This window comes from Lissotriton helveticus, chromosome 4_1, assembly GCF_964261635.1.
Source record: "Lissotriton helveticus chromosome 4_1, aLisHel1.1, whole genome shotgun sequence".
Classification (NCBI taxonomy): Eukaryota; Metazoa; Chordata; class Amphibia; order Caudata; family Salamandridae; genus Lissotriton; species Lissotriton helveticus.
The window spans coordinates 830,310,707-830,330,995 of record NC_136063.1 but is presented as its reverse complement, the minus strand read 5'-3'; the positions used below and the strand labels follow the sequence as shown (position 1 = coordinate 830,330,995).

At 49.7% G+C, this 20,289-nt stretch overlaps 1 protein-coding gene across 1 annotated transcript in view; it reads right to left on the bottom strand.

Moving 5' to 3' along the window:
- Positions 1-20,289, bottom strand: part of LOC144828072 (adhesion G protein-coupled receptor E3-like) — a 359,420-nt gene that overhangs the window by 323,449 nt on the left and 15,682 nt on the right. The window contains exon 2 of the mRNA XM_078686209.1: positions 13,154-13,291. Within this exon, the coding sequence (XP_078542335.1) occupies positions 13,154-13,291 (138 nt within the window). The remainder of the gene's footprint in view (positions 1-13,153; positions 13,292-20,289) is intronic.

Below are 20,289 nucleotides of genomic sequence, written 5' to 3'. Positions count from 1 at the left end.
TCAGCGCCAGGAAGCCGCATAGGCGACACCGCAAGGTGACCGTCTGGTGACAGTGCGCTCTATAAGTACCATGACATTAACATTTACATTGAAAAAAACGATTCTTGCCCAATTCCAGCTGATACCACTCCACCAAGGTGCGGAGCTGTGTCGCTTGGTAATACAGAAGGAGGTCAGGCACACCAACCCCACCGTGGGGGGGCGGGAGTATTGCCAGCGCATGTTTGAAGCGTGGACGGCGACCATTCCAGATAAAGCGCGCCAGGTCAGACTGTGTCTGTCGGAGCCAGCCCGTGGGGGGGGCGCAGAGGAAGAGTTTGGAACACGTAAAGGATTTGTGGTAGTAGGGTCATCTTAGTGGCTGCTATCCGTCCCAGCCAGGAGAGCGAGTGATGCTTCCATCTCCGAAGTTCGTCGCTAAGGCGCGAGCGGAGCCTGGCGTAATTCGCTTCCGCAGTGGCCTGGACTGTTGGAGCCAACAGAACTCCCAGATAGGGGATTGTGGTAGTAGACCATTGCATATCGAATTCGCCCTGAACCTCGATGAGTGGCCCCGGTGACAGGGAGATATTCAGGGCTTCTGATTTCTCCACGTTGATCTTAAACCCCGAGACCGACGCAAAGGTATGGAGTTCGATAAAAAGTGCTTGGAGCGATTGCATTGGCTCCGTAAGGGAGAGAAGGATATCGTCCGCGTATAAACTGATCTTATGCACGTCGCCGCCAAAGGGGATGCCCTTGATGAGGGAATGCTGCCTGATTCGTTGCGCTAATGGCTCCATGTACAGGGCTTAAGAGGGATATCGGCCTATAGGAACTACAGCGCGTGGGGTCTCGGCCAGGTTTTGGTATGACCGTTATCGCCGCCTCCAGAAGGTCCTCTGGGATGGCGCTGGGTTGGTCGAATGTATTAAAAAGGTCCTGCAACAGGGGGGCAACCTGGTGGCAAAACGTTTTATAAAAGGCCGCCGAGCAGCCGTCTGGGCCAGGTGATTTCCCCAACTTAAGGCGAGATATCGCCAAAATCACTTACTCCAGGCTAATGGGCCGATCGAGGAACTCCGCTTGTGCCTCGTTCAGGGACGAGAGGGGCGTGCTTCCCAGGTACTCACGACCAGTCTGTAGGTCAAGTGCGTCACCTGCATATAGAGTTTCATAAAAGTCCCCAAAAGCCGCGGCTATGTTGACACCGTCGACGGCGAGGTCTCCCCTGCTGGTCTGTATGGCTCTTATACCTTGTCTTTGGCGCTGCTCTCTCAATTTACTCGCCAATAGCTTCCCGCAACGATCAACCCCACTATAATACGCATGACGGAGGCGGAGAGCAGCATATTCTGCCACGTCTTGGTCCAGGGCCGCCAGCATCTTCCGCTCCGAACAGAGTTGGCGCCACGCACGGGCTGCTCCTGTACGTTGGTGCATCTGCTCCAACTCCGCGACCCGTTGGGTTATTTCGGCCCTCTTCTCGGCGCGCTCTCTATTGTCCGCTGTGGCGATAGAAATTAACTCCCCCCACAGGATTGCTTTGAGCGCAGCCCATTGTGTGGCCTTAGTGGAATCAGTGTTGGAATTATGAATTAGAAACTGGGTGATGGCGGCTTTAATCCGCTCCACCACGGTAGGGCGCTGGAGCAGGGCATCTCGAAGGCGCCAATGTCGAGGCGGGGCAGGTGTGTTAGGGAGGAGGAAGGTGGTCATTACCGGGGAGTGATCCGTTAGGGAGGTCGGGAGGATATCAACATTGTTCACCCGAGGCACTAGCTGTGAGGAGCAGAGGAAATAATCAAGCCTAGCGTAGGATTCATGGGCTGCCGAATAGTAGGTGTATGCCATGGAATGTGGATGGAAGTGTCTCCATAGGTCGACTAGGCCGAGGTCTGAGAGATGTGCGTGGCCCGCTTTGGAAAGTGATCCCACCTGCCCCGAGCGTTGGCAAGAGCGATCCGCCGTGTTGTGTAGCACTAAGTTGAGATCACCCCCCAGTAGCAAGTGTGGTTGAGTGTTCGCTGTGGCTGTCTCTAAGGCTGTGTACAGGAATTTTTCCTGACCTTCATTAAGCGCAGATATGGCTCCCACTAATAGTGTCTGCCCGGCAATCAAAAAGCGGTGTATCAGCAACCTGCCCTTGATCTCTGCCTCCCTCTGTAAAACTTGACCCCTAAAGGATCTAGACACCAGGATCACCACCCCTGCCACCTTCTTAGATGCGGATGAGAAAAACTGCTGGGGGAAGGCCCGGGATTTAAAGTCGATGGTGATCTTTCGGGAGCAAATGCGTCTCCTGTAGGAGGCAGATGTCTGCTGTCGAGTGCTCTAGGAGGGAAAGTATCGCCCTGCGATTTATAGGGTTGTTCAGTCCCCTCACATTAAGAGAGAGGATTTTCAATCGGAGAGACGCCATAGGTGAGTAGTAGGATCTGCGCTACACTGAACAAGGCGCGAGGAAGCAAAAGGAAACTCAAAAATAGGTAGACAAGGAGGGACCCCCCTTCCACCTCCCTCCCTCACCCTCCCGCCCCCAGTACCAACCCCCAAGTACCCTCCCCTAAAATGCCCAATCCCCCTTCCCCCTCCCCTCTTGTCCCCCCCTCAAGCCCACCAAACCCCCCCACCATCCCCTACCTCCCCCCACCCCATCTCCAACTCCCCAACAGTGTGAAGACAAAGTCCCATTCCTGTCAGTCCAACACAGGGCTGTGGTGAAGGTATCCAGTAGGGTGAAGTCCAGTGACGACCCTCGTGGCACCCCACCCCCCTCCCCACCCAGCTGAGAAACATGCTTCGGCGGTCCCCCCCGGCAAGAGGAGTTAATCAGAGAGCTAAGTTTCTTTGGCCACCTCCAAGATGGCTGTGGCCCTTTCTTGCGAAATGATAAGGGCCCCGGGTTTGGAGCGCAGGTCAGGGAAGCGTCTGCGGCCCACCGTCTGCCAACCTCCTCCAGAAGGGCCCTGGGAGGACCTCAGGGGCGACGTGTCTTCCGCTAGGTCTATGCCCAACAAGGCACAGGTGTCTTTGAGGGATCGCATCTGATGAAGGGCGCCGTTCCATATGAATATCAGGCCGAACGGTTGGCCCTCAGGAGTAAGGAATCTCTTGCTTCCGCAGAAAGTCCGTGGCCACCTTGAATGTTTTCCGTTTCTGGAGAGTGATAGCCGAGAGATCTTGATATAAAGCGATGGGATGTCCGCGAAAATGGAGGGGTTGGTTTCTCCGGGCCTCGCGGAGGATCCTTTCCTTAAGCAGGAAGTCGGGGAGGAATGCCTGAATGTCTGGTGGCGGGCAGGCGTGCGTCTGGGGGGCCCCACTCTATGTGCCCTGTCGAATCTGATGGAAAAATCGGCAGGCTCCCCTAGGATCTCCCGAAAGAGATCTTGCAGATAGGCTGTGATATCCGCCCCCTCCGATTTCTGAGGGGCCCCGCGGACCCGTATGTTGTTGCGACGGGACCGGTTTTCCAGGTCTGCAGCATGGGCCTGGAGGCCTCGCTGCTGATCTTTGAGTCTGATGACCTCCTGCTGAAGTTGCTCCACCTCCTCGCTCCTTGCGATATCAGCGGGCTTAATGGCGTCCACGCGCTCCCCGAGGCCCTCCACCTCCCTCCTGAGTTCTCTAACCTCCCCGGCAACATCCTGCTTCAGGGATTTGAAGTCATCATGGAGAGAGTTAAACAAAGACTCCAGGAAGGATTTAGTGATGGGCACTTGATCGTCGGAGGGTACCAGCTGTGTTTTGGCGGCCTCAGGGGAGGGCGGCACCTTCTCTGTCCATTGTTGGTTTTTCGTGAGCAGCTCCGGGAGCGTGCGGTCCCCTTTCTTACTGAGACCCGCCATCTAGACCCTGTGTATGAGTGTTGAATCCGGGGCCGCTGTGAGTTATGGCGCGTAGATGTGGGTCCAGGCGCGTTCGCGTCAGCGTCTCAGTGGGTCCCGGCGTCCCCCTCTTGTGCGGGTCTGGTGCTGATAACCCCGGGGATCTGCGACAGACAACCCCGGCGTGGGGCCACCCGCTCATTGGCCGCGGAGTGACTGCTGTGGAGGCTTGGTTACAGTCTAACAGGCTGGCAGGGGCAAGTAAGTTGTGTGTCAGTGGTATATTCTCTGGGGTCCCAGCGCTGGATATCTCGCAGGAGGCCCGGTGCACACTTCTGGACAAACCCCTGCTAAGGCGCGAGCAGAGTCCTCGCTACGGCGCCCAGTGTCCCCTCGCCGCGTCTCGCTCTGCGGGTGAGTGGTGTATGCGTGCCGGGGCCCCTCTGCTCCCGGCCCCCCACCCCTCATCCAGCCTTCGTCTTCACAGGCGTGGGCGCCCTCAGTCCGCTGTTGTTGATGTCGTGCAGGGAGAGCCTTATGTACAGGCCTGGCTAGGCCCATCGCCGGGGGCTCGGTAATGCCCCCCGAGTTCCTCGCTCCCCCCAGCACAAAGGCGCGCTCCTCACCTTGTGGTAATCCTCTGTGATCGGTGTTCAGTCGGCACTGTGGGGAGCAGGCGGAGCCCGCGGTGGGGCCTCCACTGATGGCGGACGGCGGCTGGGGGCTTCCTTCGCGGTGTCCGCCTAGGCCCAGACCGGGGCCTCCAGTTGTACACCACCCGGCCGGCTATGTCACCCACTGCCAGGAGCGCCGCGGCAGCGGGCGCTCGCACCCAGCCCTACCCGCTCACCTCACAGACTGGAGAGCGGCGGGCCGGGGAAGCGGCAGCGAGCCCGTGGCAGGCACAGGAGGTGAGCGTCCGTTGTGCAGAGCGGCGCAGTTAGTGGGCAGGCCTGGCCGCCATTACAGCCGCCACGAGCTTGTGTGCTTCTCGCTGCTTAGAGGGGTCCAAAGTCGTGCAGATCAGGTCACAGGCGCACCGGAGCAGATGCAGGGCGCCCCCACCAAGCTCAGGGGTGCCGGGATACCAGGGGGGTCCAAGGGCGATGAAAAGGGGAATTAAAGGGGTTCGGGGAAGGGAGCCACAGAGATCTGCGTCCGCTCAGGCTGCCATCTTCCGTGTTTTGCTTTTAAATGCGTACTGTACAAATGCTCATTTTTCGTGGGCAATCTTTTCAAATGCATTTTGTGTATTTTGGGTGGGATTGTAAACACATATTTTAAATATATTTTAGTGCTTATAACTTAGTAATGTTGAACATAAAAAAGTGGAGTGGGTGTTGTCTATGAATTTAGGACCCTAGTGTAATTTTCCCGATTCATGCCCATATATAGGTATAAATCACCCTATCCTTATATAGGCATAGAAATCATAACCATATTTAGAGTTAGCCTATGCAGTCCAAATACGGCCTGGCTACTTCCACTAGTTCCGAAAATCCACAACAATTTCTTGGAAAAACCCACCTTCAGCAGTCAGGGACTTCCCCTTGCTTGAATATTGATTTATCCAAGAACTCATGAAGTTTTCAAAGAACTGAGGGGCATATTATCAAGACTGGGCGATAAAATTATCACCTCTTTATCGGCAGGAAACTGCCTCTAAAGCGGCTATAATGGGCTTGATATTATACTCTATGGAATTCCAATCGAAGCTCATGTTAGATGTCCTTCACATCTAATATGAGCTTCTATTGGAATTCCATAGAGCATATTATCCTAAACGCATTGTACTTTTCAACCAGTATCACGATTGTAGCAGTTCATTTCTTCTGCATGAGAAAGAAGACTGTTCAATAAATGCCTTTTATTGAAAACGCCCGTCTCTCTGTTTCTCAGCACCTCTGGTGAAATGAAGCATGCATGATTGACTGAGTGAAATAACTATCTATTGTTTCCGCGACTCTAGAGATACGTTTCTTATTCTTGGGAAACAAAGTTGTCATGTTTATGCGGTTGTCAGAAACTAATCCCTTCTTGTGAATTTGAGAAAGTTTCTAGTGACCTCTGAGCTAGCTGGCACTTACAATTAAGTCTAATATATTCGGTAGAGACCTAGTCGACCTCAGTCCTATGTCTAAACTACAGGATATATTATTCCAATGCACAAAGCCTATTGGACTATAGGAACTACACTACAATGGCTCCATCTCCTGCTGAGTGATTAAGGATCTAGACCCCCACTATCAAAGGAAGTAGGTGTTACTGGCAGGGAGACACCCAGAACTGGTTTGGACAGGGGTCAGTGCCCCTGAACACAAAGACCTCAAAGACATTTAGGGGTATAACTATGAGAGCTGAAATCCCTGAACGTTGGATTGCTCAAGACTGAAAAAGATTGAAACTACTTTGTGGTCAAGAGGAACCTCTGCCAAGGAGACTGAAGGAAAGGACTGGCCCTTGCTGTGTGTTCTGGGGCTGGCCTGCAATTTGCTGATTTAACCAAGGAGAGGCTAAAAGGACTTTGCTTTGTGCTGTGTCCCCCTGCTTGAAAGGACTTTGCTGTGTGCTGTGTCCTGAAGTAACTGAACCCCGGGGCCTGAGGAGAGCTGGCTCCCTATTGTGGAAACTCAGGAACACAAAGGTTTCCAGGACAGTCTCAGCGAGGCTGTGTGTGTGTACTTTTTGAAGCCTGAGACCCTCGTAAGAATTGCCCTGTGATCGTGGGTACCTGGAGTCCAAGCGAGTCTCAGCAGCGCTGTGTGCGTGTGCCTTTTGCACCCTGAGACCTTCGTGAGGATTGCCCTGTTATCGTACACACCCGAAGTCCAAGTGAGTCTCCGCGACGCTGTGTGCGTGTGCTTCTTGCAGCCTGAGACCTTCCTGAGGATTACCCTGTGATCGTGTGCACCCGGAACTCAAGTGAGTCTCAGCGGTGCTGTGTGCGTGTGCTTCTTGCAGCCTGAGACCTTCGTGAGGATTGCCCTGTGATCATGTGCACCCGGAGCTCAAGTGAGTCTCAGCGATGCTGTGTGCATGTGCTTCTTGCAGCCTGAGACCTTCGTGAGGATTGCCATGTGATCATGCACACGCGAAGCTCAAGTGAGTCTCAGCGACGCTGTGCGCGTGTGCCCTGTTGCAGTCTGAGATCTTCGTTATCGGCAACCGCCTGGAATCAACAAAGTCGCATCAGAGGCCCAAGTCACGAGAAGAGGAGATGAGAGCGAGGTTGCACCCCCCAGGTAAAGTGAGTCACCACCTGGGGTGTGGTGCGGGCTCGGAGAGAGACGCTCTTGGCCTCTCCCATTCTTGCAGCGCAAGCCTCTGCTTCAGCTCGTATCGTGGCCCGTACTTCCAGAGGAGCAGCAGTACCGGGGCCAGAGTTGCACTTTTGTTTACAACATATCCATGTTGGGGGCATCTCTTGGCGGAAGCTTACCGCAAATCAGTACGAATGACGGAGAGACTGTCTAAAGCACCGTAATCGGTGCTGGAGTGTATTACGCATTGTATTATTTCTGCATTACAAACTACCTGTTTAGTGTATTACACACTGCATTATTTCTGCATTACCAACTACCTGATTGGTGCATTTTGCATTGCATTATTTCTGCATTACGAACTGCTTGATTGTTGCATTACGCATTGCATTATTTCTGCATTACGAACTGCCTGATTGTTGCATTACACATTGCACTATTTTTGCATAACAAACTACCTAATTTTTGCATTACGCATTGCATTAGTTTGCATAACAAAACTGCCTGATTGTTGCATTACGCATTGCATTGTTTTGGCATTACAAACTGCTTGATTGTTGCAAAACGAACTGCATTATTTGTACATTACGAAGTGCCTCATTCTTGCATTACGAACTGCATAGTATTGCATTAGGACTGCAGTGGATCATCTAGAATTGCTCATTAATATCGCCAGAGCCTACAAGGGCTGGCTGGCCTAATAAACGGCAAGTAGGAATATTACAAATACGCATATGTTGGATTTATATTGTATGGTCTCATCGTATATCTTTTTATATAAATATATACATGGAAAGTATTTATTAAAAGTTAGTGTTTTAAACGTGGAATGAGAAACAGTTAATCACATAAGTATAGCAGCTACTAATACTGTGGCTGAAATGCAGACCACTTCCACTACAATAAATAAATGCTATGGACAATACTTTAATGCCTATGTTGTGCCTGCCCCAAATGCCGCTGCTACTACTGAATTGTTTTTCTTCAGTTTTATATTGCGCAAACTTGGCCCAAAGGCATTGGAGCAATTTAAATGAGTACCTCTTACATTACAGGAGGACTCATTCACTAATCATAGGCACTCTGAGATAACGTGATGTGGCCAAAGTGACAGGGTGCAGAAAATGCAGATTCCCAACATTTTTCTTCAGCTTTTCTTGTGGGTTAACACTGCTTCTCTCCATCTCCGTGTAAATGGTAAAGGAGGAAAGTTGCACATGCACAGTGCAGTTTACAATTAACACTACTAGAACAGGGGTACAGGGCAAGAAATGACTGCACTCATCCAATGTTTTGTGGTCTAGTTATTTTTGTGGGTGCCAGAAACCTGAAGCCACATACCCCTAGGCTTCCAAGGGCAATGCCCAAATCTACTTTTACAATGAAACACAATGGTTCAGCACCCCACACAGTACACAGTAACAATGATAATCAAATCAATAACATGAGGGAATCAATTCAGTAAGTCTTAAAGTTTTCTTTCTTGCATTTATTCAAAGTCTTCATACAAAGTTTTGTATGAAGACTTTGAATAAAAGCAAGAAAGAAAACTTTAAGACTTACTGAATTGATTCCCTCATGTTATTGATTTGATTATCATTGTTACTGTGTACTGTGTGGGGTGCTGAACCATTGTGTTTCATTGCACAGTGCAGTTTAGGTCACCTATACATAAACCCCCAATACCCCTGGGTTTACTGTTCTGCCTGCACTCAAATTACAGCGACATCGCAGCGCCTCTCCAAGAGATTGAAAACAGACTTGCTGGACCTGCTATCCAATGTTTGGACACAGTTACAGACTAGAAGTTGCTTAATTACTGAATGCAAACCTGTGGCTATTATGAAGCCTTTCAGAATTTTTTATGGGGACTGAAAACAAAATACAAAATGTATAGTATCTGGAATTCGAACCTGGCTCCATGGCTCCATAGACGCAGCTCTGACCATAACGCTAAAGGCTCCCTGCCAATCCTGGCAGGCACCCAAACCCACCTGAACAAGCCGCAGGTATAGAGGCGACGAGCTCTTGGATGTTGCAAAAGCAATGTGCACGTAGCGGAATTACCAGTTCTTCCGACCGGCTTTGCAAAAATGCCTCCATTTGCTTCTCGCACTTTGCCAACAAAGTGACCGTTGTTTAGGACGCTTGTGTTATCTTTAAGTATATGGCTGGCAAGTTGTTTCTTGTTGACATGGGATCTTTGGGACAGATTGTGTGCGCTGGAGAAAGTACATGTGTGCGGGCTCGCAAGAGCGCATGTTTTTTTTTTTAAAAGAACTTTATTCTCAGCTGTATTATCTGCAAGTAAACATTACAAGATAACTGTCCATGCAACAGCCGGGTTTTATATTTTCACCCCTGTACATACCTCCTTATCTCACAACAGTGACATCTAAATACTACAGCAAAATGTTACACAATTCGTGTTGCATACATTTCTCAGTATCTGCATCTTAAGAAATACCGTATCAATAATCAAACAACCCCCCGCCCACCCACCTCCCCCCACCCTCTCCCTTGCTTAAACTTGTCGTCTCCTGGCGGTCTAATAGTGGTATTCGTCTAAAAGAAAAAATTGAGAATCGGGTCCCTCCGGTTATCCTAGGCGCTAATGCATGCTGCCTCACGGGGTGTAATAACGTATAAGGAATGTTGGTGCGAGGCAAGAGCGCATGTTAGAGGGAACTATGTCCCTCACTTGTTTTGGTAGGCTCAGTGTCCACAGCAGGAAATGTCCCAAAACGCAACACAGACACATCACATTTTTCCACTGAAAACTAACCCTTTTTTATGGTCCTAGCTGTGGATTTGAGTCCTAGTTCAGCCGGCACCTAGGTAAACCTAGCAAAGCTGTACATTTTTAAAAACTAGAAATCCAAGGAAATCCAGGATGCGGTGAATTGTGTGGCTCTCACCGGGTTCTGTTACCCATAATCTCTTGCAAACCACAAAATGTGTAAAAACCAACCAGCACTTCCCCAAGTCTCCCAATAAAAATGGTATCTCAAGTGTATGGGTAGGCCTTGTGCCCAGGAAAGGAAAAAGGCCAAAACGCAACATGGACCCCATGTTTTTCCAGTGGCAACTGGCAATGTGCCTAGCTGTGGATTTTGGGCCCGAGCTCAGGGGGCACCAAGGGCAACATAGCAAACCTGTACAATTTTGGAAGGTAGACACTCTGAGAAATCCAGGATGGGGTGACTTATGTGGCTCACATCAAGTTCTGTTACCAAGATTCCTTTTGAACCTCAAAGTTTGTGATAGAAAGTTCTGGAATCTGTGGGGAGCCCAGACATCCACCCACCCAGTATTTCCCAAAGTCTCACAATAAAAAAGGTACCTCACTGTGGGTAGGTCTAGTGCCAGATACAGGAAATGGTCCAACAGACAACGTGGACCCTTTCTTTACTATATGCCTAGCTGTGGATTTTGGTCCCTAGCTCAGCCGGCACCTAGGGAAACCTAGCAAACCTATACATTTTTAAAAATTAGATACCAAGGGTAATCCAGGATGGGGTGATTTGTGTAGCTCTTACCAGCCACTGTTAGCCAGAATGCCTTGCAAACCACAAACTTTGTAAATAAAAAGACATTTTCCTAATAATTATGTGATGGAAAGTTCTGGAATCTGTGGGAAGCCACATACTTCCACTGCCCCAGAATTCCTCCTCGTCTCCCAATACAATTTGTGTCTCATGTTTGTGGGTAGGCCTAGTGCCCACGACAGGGAATGGGTAAAACGCAATGTGGACACATCACATTTGTCCAGTGAAAACAGACCGTTTGTTTGCAATGTGCCTAGTTGTGGATTTTAAACCCTGCTCAGTCGGCACCAAGGGAAACCTAGCAAACCTGTACATTTTTTAAAGCTAGATACACAGGGGAATTCAGGATGGAGTGCGTTGTGTGGCTTGCATCAGGTTCTGTTACCCATAATCCCTTGCAAATCTCAAAGTTTGTAAAAAAAAAAACAACACATTTTCCTCCCTTGTGTAGGTGGGCATAGTTCCTGTGACAGGAAACAGTCCAAGATGCAATGTGGACCCTTTTTTTACAATGTGCCTTTCTGTGGATTTTGGACGCTAGCTCAGCCAGCATCTATGAAAACCTAGCAAACCTGTACATTTTGTATAACTAGACACTCAGGGAAATCCAGGATGGGGTGACTTATGTCGTTCTCACCAGGCTCAGTTACCCATAATCCCTTGCAAACCTCAAACTTTGTAATAAAAACAAACACATTTTCCTAATATTTCTGTAATGGAAAGTTCTGGAATCTCAGTGCCTGCAATAAGAAATATAGAGCTTAGAGCTCGCGGTGCTATTCCCACAATCTATTGGTTATTGGCCCTTCCCAGTTGCAGACCCTTGACCCCCCCAACACAAGTGAGGTATCATTTTACTTGGGAGACTGTGGGGAATACTGAGTGGTAGGAAATATGCGCCAGCTCAGTGATTACAGACATACATTTGAGAAAAATATGATTTGTTTAGCTAAATGTGAGGTTTGTAGGAAGTTCTGGGTAAGAAAATGTTGGCGGATCCATGCAAGCCAGACCTCCCTGGACTAGCCTGGGTGTCTACTTTTTTCAAATGTTTGTGTTTGGTAAGTTTCCGTTGATGGCCACAGACCCTGGAACCAAAAAATCAGATGACCCCCTTGCAATACCAGGTTAGATAATTTAGATGCGTCCACAATATGTTTTGGGTCCTTTCCTGTCATGGGCACTGGCTCACCTACACAAATGTGGTAGAGACCTGGGGGCATGCTGGATGGTAGGAAATTTGTGCAGGCCTGGTGATCCCACCACCTTTTCACATGAAAATGTGAGGAAAAAATTATTATCTGTTTTAAGCTACATTTAAAGTTTTCAGGAGATTTTGGGTAAAAAAATGTTGGAGTATCCCCTTAAACCACACCTCCCTGGACTCCCCCTGATGTCTAGTTTTCAGAAATGTCTGGGTTTGGTAGGCTTCTTTAGTTGGCTGCCAAGCCTGGGGCCAAAATATCGCTGTCAAGGGCGGCAGAACCGGCCTAACTGTGTGCACAAAAAAAGGGGGCAGAACAACTGTGGCTATTTTGTTGGGGAGTGGGAGCATTGGCATCTGCATTCTGGGCAGCTTCAACCCTTGAACTACAACAAAAAAATAGCCCTTGGCTTCCTAGTGGGCTTTCTGCCCCGCAAGACTGTCCATGTGTTTTGGAGTGGGGTGGGAGCATGCCATCCCATTCAAAAACAAATGGACAGTTCTGGGCAGCCCCCACCCCTACTCTGGCTAAAGAAAATACTCCCTGGTGCTTAGTGGGCTTTCTAACCCCCAGTGGGGCAGATTGGGGGCTAGTGCCACATTTTCCCCCCAGGGGGCAAAAAGACTGTGGCTATGTTTTGGGGTTGTGGGGGCATTGGCATGCCCATTCTGGGCAGCCCCGTGGAGTAAGGGCCGTTGGTGGCAGAATTCTAAATTCACCTCCTAATTTGGATGGATAGAATTAGATGTCAGTTTTAAATGCATGCTTCGCTCAGAAAACCCTGCCAGTAAGGAGCAATAAAAATATCTAAATGCTCTCCTTGCCAAGGGAGAGTACTCCCCTGGCAAGGGGAGCATTTGTTTTTATTTCCGCTTGTTGACAGAGACCTTCACCAAACTGTAAAAAGAATTGACAGGAATTGTTGTGACTGCAGTTTCTGCTAAAGCTTTAACCCCTTGCATGCTGGTGACGAACCCCAGCCGTCACGCTCCGCGGTGCTCGTGTGCGGATGACGGCTGGGGTTCGTCACGGCCCCGCCCTGTTCGTTTGTTTACCTCACAGCGGCGGAAACGGGCCAGCAGCGAAGGGGTTAAAAAATGACCGTCACCCTGGCGGTAATTTCTAATTTTGACAGGCAGCGTAATGTCATTCTGGTGGACGTTAAGCCCTCTGTCAGGCCAATGGGGATTCCTCTGTCTGCCAAAATCTAAATTAGACCAACATACTCAAACCACAAAGACAAGATTTTTAAATATATTGGGTTTGCATTCCTCCAAAACACTCTGGTGTCCATCGTTTTAATTTTTTTTAGTTTCCATGAGTGATGTTACCTGTACAGAAGATGGTGCTGTTCTTCACACTCCTACGGCTGAACCCCAGCATGCACTTGCAGCTGTAACTTCCTTGTGTGTTCTTGCAGACAGAGTAAGGGCCACAAGGGGTGGAAGAATGAGCACATTCATCAATATCTAAAAAATATTTAAAAGCTTGTGAGGAAACAAAATCTTGTCATCAATAACAGACTCAAACCACAGAGGTCAAGGCTTGCCAGTGCTTTCTTTATCCTTTTCTAATATCTCTTTGTCTAAAGGGCTTTCAGGTCACAACAAGTCAAAGCAAATATTACCAATTCTTTGAGCCAATAATGGATTTTTCTCTGGTTTGTGTTACAACTAAAAAGGATTTCTCTACCTATCCTACCTGTTGTTAGTTCATCTGCCAGACAGGAATCCCTCATACTGTTGTTTTAAAATTATAATCAATGTACATTTTTGTTTGAACATTTTTTTTGATTTCCACATCTACAAAAAAACAACAAGCAGATGTAATACACTGGAGTGATAAAAGAAGACAACATCTTCTAGACTTCAAAGAAATTAAGGCCTTGCATACAGTAGTGATATAATGTGTCTTTGTATGCATGGGCTCATCGGGCCAGTAGAATGCTTAGTGTGGATTCTGTGAGAATGTCATAATGATTGAAGTGATGGGTGGTGTGCTCGGTGAATCCCAGGAGTTGATTACGGTTGGAAGGATAATGGAACATTAAGAGGACCTACCAGGCAACAGAGGCACTTTGGAGGCATTTCTGGGTCTGACCTCGCTACCCAGCGGCTAACCGAGGATAAGGAGCCACACCTCGCCGCACCCGCTCCGCGGGTGCCGCATCGCCTACCTGCACACCGGGACTTTGCTGAGGGACTGCAGGCTTCCGGGTGAGTGCGGTCAGCGGGGCTGCGAGCGCGCAGGGGACTCCATTGCCCAGGAGCCCCTGCGAGACCATTTCACAACTTCCGGTCCGCTCTCCCTGCTGCCGCCCCCCGCCCCCTGCTCTTTTAAACCTCTCTCACCCTCTTCTTTGGCGGGACGCTTTTCCAGGCAACAGAGGCACTTTGGAGGCATTTCTGGGTCTGACCTCGCTACCCAGCGGCTAACCGAGGATAAGGAGCCACACCTCGCCGCACCCGCTCCGCGGGTGCCGCATCGCCTACCTGCACACCGGGACTTTGCTGAGGGACTGCAGGCTTCCGGGTGAGTGCGGTCAGCGGGGCTGCGAGCGCGCAGGGGACTCCATTGCCCAGGAGCCTCTGCGAGACCATTTCACAACTTCCGGTCCGCTCTCCCTGCTGCCGCCCCCCGCCCCCTGCTCTTTTAAACCTCTCTCAACCTCTTCTTTGGCGGGACGCTTTTCCAGGCAACAGAGGCACTTTGGAGGCATTTCTGGGTCTGACCTCGCTACCCAGCGGCTAACCGAGGATAAGGAGCCACACCTCGCCGCACCCGCTCCGCGGGTACCGCATCGCCTACCTGCACACCGGGACTTTGCTGAGGGACTGCAGGCTTCCGGGTGAGTGCGGTCAGCGGGGCTGCGAGCGCGCAGGGGACTCCATTGCCCAGGAGCCCCTGCGAGACCATTTCACAACTTCCGGTCCGCTCTCCCTGCTGCCGCCCCCCGCCCCCTGCTCTTTTAAACCTCTCTCACCCTCTTCTTTGGCGGGACGCTTTTCCAGGCAACAGAGGCACTTTGGAGGCATTTCTGGGTCTGACCTCGCTACCCAGCGGCTAACCGAGGATAAGGAGCCACACCTCGCCGCACCCGCTCCGCGGGTGCCGCATCGCCTACCTGCACACCGGGACTTTGCTGAGGGACTGCAGGCTTCCGGGTGAGTGCGGTCAGCGGGGCTGCGAGCGCGCAGGGGACTCCATTGCCCAGGAGCCTCTGCGAGACCATTTCACAACTTCCGGTCCGCTCTCCCTGCTGCCGCCCCCCGCCCCCTGCTCTTTTAAACCTCTCTCACCCTCTTCTTTGGCGGGACGCTTTTCCAGGCAACAGAGGCACTTTGGAGGCATTTCTGGGTCTGACCTCGCTACCCAGCGGCTAACCGAGGATAAGGAGCCACACCTCGCCGCACCCGCTCCGCGGGTACCGCATCGCCTACCTGCACACCGGGACTTTGCTGAGGGACTGCAGGCTTCCGGGTGAGTGCGGTCAGCGGGGCTGCGAGCGCGCAGGGGACTCCATTGCCCAGGAGCCCCTGCGAGACCATTTCACAACTTCCGGTCCGCTCTCCCTGCTGCCGCCCCCCCCTATTTATTGCTTTAGCACTCCCGCAGCGCGGGACGCAGCCCGGGCGAAGACAGGGCAAAGACTGGGCCGTTTGAGGCCGTTCGAGGTCTAAGAGGGCTGGGCTGGGCCACCTCCCTTTGGTTTTAATCTCATTTTCATATTTTTATATAGGGTGGCACATATTACAGTTTTATTGTTGTGTGTATATTTATTTATTGATCTGTACTCTGTAATATGTGTTCACGGGGTAGCCGGAGCAAAACCCTTATGGCTGCTAGTAACTCTAATAGGTCCATAGACGATTTCCTAGTCAAAACCAATTTGGCTATTGATGAGGAAATCAGCAAAATGCAGCATAAGGTCTCTCTAGAACTTGATGCTGCACGCAGGCTGTCCGCGCATATTGCCAATTCCAAAAAATCTTCTTTGGGGAATATTGCATCTGCCCGTACCCCCGATCGTCCTGCCAACCCACGACCACTGCTAACATCGGTTGTAGTGCACCCCGTCCCCCCCATTATCCCTTTGCACTCCCCTCTAACTTCCCAACATAACCCAGCACAACAAAATAGTGGATCCGTCTCTCTGTTTAGTATTGCTGGCCCCTTTTCACCTCCCAAAGCAAGACAGGCACCTAGCCTTTGTAGTGCTAAAAAAGCGGCAGCACACAAAAAGAAATGCCTTGCGAGAACCTTACTTGCTAGGAAAAAAGCTAGAATAGCAAGGCTAAAGTTTTTTAACAGTAGGCGGGCCATGGGGTCTCTTGTGGTGAAAGATGTTAATCCTAAACCAACACAAAATGTTACTTCTGAAATAGTTAGTATGGTGGAAGACGATATACTTATTATCTCTCCTAGCCAGAATAACATGAACACCTCGGAGGGTCGGGCTAGCGGTCCCGAGCAGGTCAAGGAGGGTGATAGCGAATTTCTCCAACTAGTCTGGGGAACGCTAAAGCAGTTGCTTTCCCCCCTAGAACTAAGGCTCTCTCGTATAGAGAATAATCTCCTTGAGATGGATAAGACCATAGTTACTTTGGCTAGTTTGAGTCTTAAGGAAATGGATGCTAAGCATTCATGTATGACCGCACCCACACCACAGGCCTTAGAAATAGAACCTGCTCATCCACCCCCACAACCAGCCCCAACCATTCCTGATACTCTACCTATTTCTAAACCTATCCCAAAACCCCGTACCACCACTGCAAAAACTACTGTACTTACCCCTAGCCCAGCGGTACCTAAACTCTTCCATCCACAGAAGGCACAATGTAGGTTGAATACCGATACTAGGGCATCAACCAACCATACCCCTAGGCTGCCCTTGACGCGTAACCCAACACGTCAGGTTAGTCGCCATAACTTTCGCGGTGGGTTTATTGACCTTCCGCCAGAAGCAGGGTCGTATGTTATTATACTAGCCGGTGTTCCAGAGTTGGGCCAAGAATCCCAGGAGAATGACCTTTCTTTAAAAAACAAAGTCATTCACTGGCTGAATTCCAATAAACAGCTCCCCGATCATCTAAGAAGTAGTGTACTTATGGTCCGGAGAGTTCCTTGGATTGGCCGCACCCATAAGTCGATAGCTGGTGACTGTGTAGTGGTTTCATTTTCTGATCCCCACACCGCCCAGTATCTTTGTGCATGGCCATCTTTTGAGGCCAATTCCACAATAGTAGTGAGGCCTCTTACCTTTTTCTACCCTCCTAGGCAACAACTAGCGAGTGAGGGGCCATGGACCACTATTAGGAATGTTAGTCGCCCGACCCATAGTCTTGTTGGTCAGAATCAATCTAATTGGTGGCAAGGGTTCCCAACCTCCAATAGGTTTGGTTGTTTGGAGGAGGTGGATTGACTTGCGAGGTCTGGACATACACCGCCTCCTAGGTATACTCTCCACCAACGGAGACCTCCATCTCCAAACCTATCCATTGTTGGGTCATCGTTATCTAATAACTTGGGCGAAACTTTAGATCCGTTATTCATTCCTGCTTTGGCCAATAATGAAGTTAAGGGAGTATCACTGCTACCATGTGCACAGTCCAGGGATTGCCCATTAAGAATAATTTCCTGGAATATCGCAGGACTACGGGGACGCCTGGAGAATGACGATTGGGTCAATTTTATTGACTCTTATGATATTGTCATCCTCCAGGAAACCTGGTCAATTATCCCATTGTATAGGTTGGTTTACCTGAACTTCTCTAAACCAGCAATTAAGAGCCCCAAGGGTAGGGCCTCTGGTGGTCTTACTATTTGGATAAAAAATAACCTGGGCTTTCATGGTAGGGAAACACTGGTGGCGTGTGTGGACCTTCTATGTATTAGATTGACCAAACCTAATACCACTGATATCCTTTTAGTTGATGTCTATGCTCGTGGTCATCAGGGTGGGAAAAAACAAGCTGTCCTGGACGATCTGGATCTTTTATTTAAGAATTACGGGACTGACCAGATCGTAATAGTAGCAGGAGACCTGAACACCCCCATTGAGCCCATCTCCACTTTGGCAGAGGATGTGGGCTCTGAGGAAGATATTGTTTGGGCAATTCCCCCACTTACTATTGTAAAGGCTGTCAGGGGCACTGAGGCAGCCTTACATTGGCTGGGCTTTTGCTTAGAATGGGGCCTTAGGGCCACCAATGGGCGTACACATTCCGATCGTCTTGGGTCCAACACTTTCGACAACGGTTTGTCTTCAAGCCGTATCGATTATATACTAATTAACATGCAGTATTGGTCCATTGTACAAGACATGGTGATAGAGTCTCGCCCAGAGAGCGACCATAATCCCCTTTCACTTGAGGTTTTGGTCCAAGGTATGGGGGTACCTGTTAGGAGCACTAATAGCTTAACATCCGATGTTATTTTGTGCGATAACAGGCGCCGTGTGAAATGGCATAGGGTGTTGGAGGATCCTATACTTATCCCATTGATCGAGGAAGAGGTACGGGACGTGTGGAATAGAATGCTTTTGCTATCTTCTGCTGGTAACCCAGACTCCACAATTACCAATCTTCATGAGGAGTGTTTTTTGACCCTTAGGAACCTTCTCAAGAAACCATCTAGACCTGCTAACACCAGAGTACACAAAAAATGGTATAATAAGAAGTGTAGAGCTGCCCACAGTAACTTACTAGCTGCCGTAAAGGCAAGGAACCTTGATGCCATAAGGATAGCAAGGCAATGCTACAAGCGTACCATCCAGACTGCAAAGCGAGAGTGGGATGATTCCTTTTGGCTTGACCTCCTTGGTGCATGTGATTCCCCTAACCCAACTGATTTCTGGTTGATTATAAGGAGGGGAAAAGATCCTGCTGCCCAGATTCCGGTAAACCATGTTTCTGCTCAATCGTGGGTTGACTTTTATACTGCTCAATTTAATGACCCAAATGTTGCGGAGGTATTGACGACTAAACCTGCTCTACCACCCCAACTATCACTAACAGGAGATAGACTCTTGTTTTCGGAATCTGACACCGCACTTGCTCTCGAGTCAGTTCAGTCGGGCAAAGCTCCTGGTATTGACACTATCCCTGCTGACCTTTTTAAACTCAAACCTGACCTATGGATCCCTTATATCACCCTACTGGCAAATAACATAGCCTCAGGGGCCGAGATTCCTCTTTCATGGAAGGGGGCAGAAATTCTGCCAGTACATAAGAAGGGTGACCGCTCCCTTCCCAATAACTATCGGCCCATTAGTTTGATCGACTCAGTTCAGAAAATCGTGTCGAGAATGATCTTGGCAAGAATTCTGGACTGGATCGATTCAAATAATGTACTTTCCCCCATGCAGGCGGGTTTTAGGTTTGGGACTAGTACTGTGGACCAAGTTTTCCGGTTTACACTACTTTTTTGGAAGGTGGTCCTGTTGGGCGGAGGTATGTTATTTGCCGCATTCGTCGATCTTAAGTCGGCCTTTGACTTAGTGCCAAGGAAAAAGCTGTGGGAGGCTCTTAGTCGCATGGGTTTTCCGCCTGAGCTTTTGATTTTAGTCCAGAGACTCCATGAGGACAACTACGCCCAGGTTAGGTGGGGTAGCCAGGGGCAGGTGACCAAACAATTTCCAGTACAACGAGGGGTGCGTCAAGGCTGTGTCCTTGCCCCCACGTTGTTTCTTTTATTTATTAATCAGGTCACACATTTTTTTCTAAACACCCAGTCGGATGCTCCTAAGTTGGGTGGCCGTAAGTACCCCATGCTGATCTTTGCAGACGACACCCTTCTGCTCTCCAAAACCAGAGCCGGGCTTCAGGTAGCCCTGAACAGATTTTCTGAGTTCTGCACTTTGAACGACTTGCAAATAAACACAGACAAAACCAAATTTATGGTTTTTTGCAAGAAAAATCCCCCAAAGTGCACAGTTTCCTTAAATGGAGTCCCTATTGAGCAGGTTAGGACCATGACTTATCTTGGAGTGACCCTAGATCACCGTCTCACTTGGAACCCCCAAGTGGAAACGTCCAAACTTAAATTTAATAGGTTGGCTGGCAGCTTGATTCTTGAACAGAGGAATTCGTTAACTAGGTGCGTTACCCCTGTTCTAAAAATTTATGACGCGAAGGTTGTCTCTGCCACCCTTTATGGAGCCGAAGTCTGGGGTCATAAGAATCTTTCCAGTCTGGTAACCGCCCAGAACAGGTTTTTACGGAATCTGGTTAGCCTCCCCCAGTCTACCCCCACTAAACCCCTACTGTTGGACCTTGGCTGCAGACCAATCGACGAGATGGCCCAGTACCGTCTGGTGGCCTTTTGGCGCCGTCTCTGGTCCACTCCCGAGCTTGGTCTGTTTACCCAAGAGTTGGAGGAAGTTAAACTCATGTGGGGGGCACACAAATTACAATGGTTTGGGGTAGTGAAAAACACATTGAACCTGATGGGCCTTCCGGACCTCTGG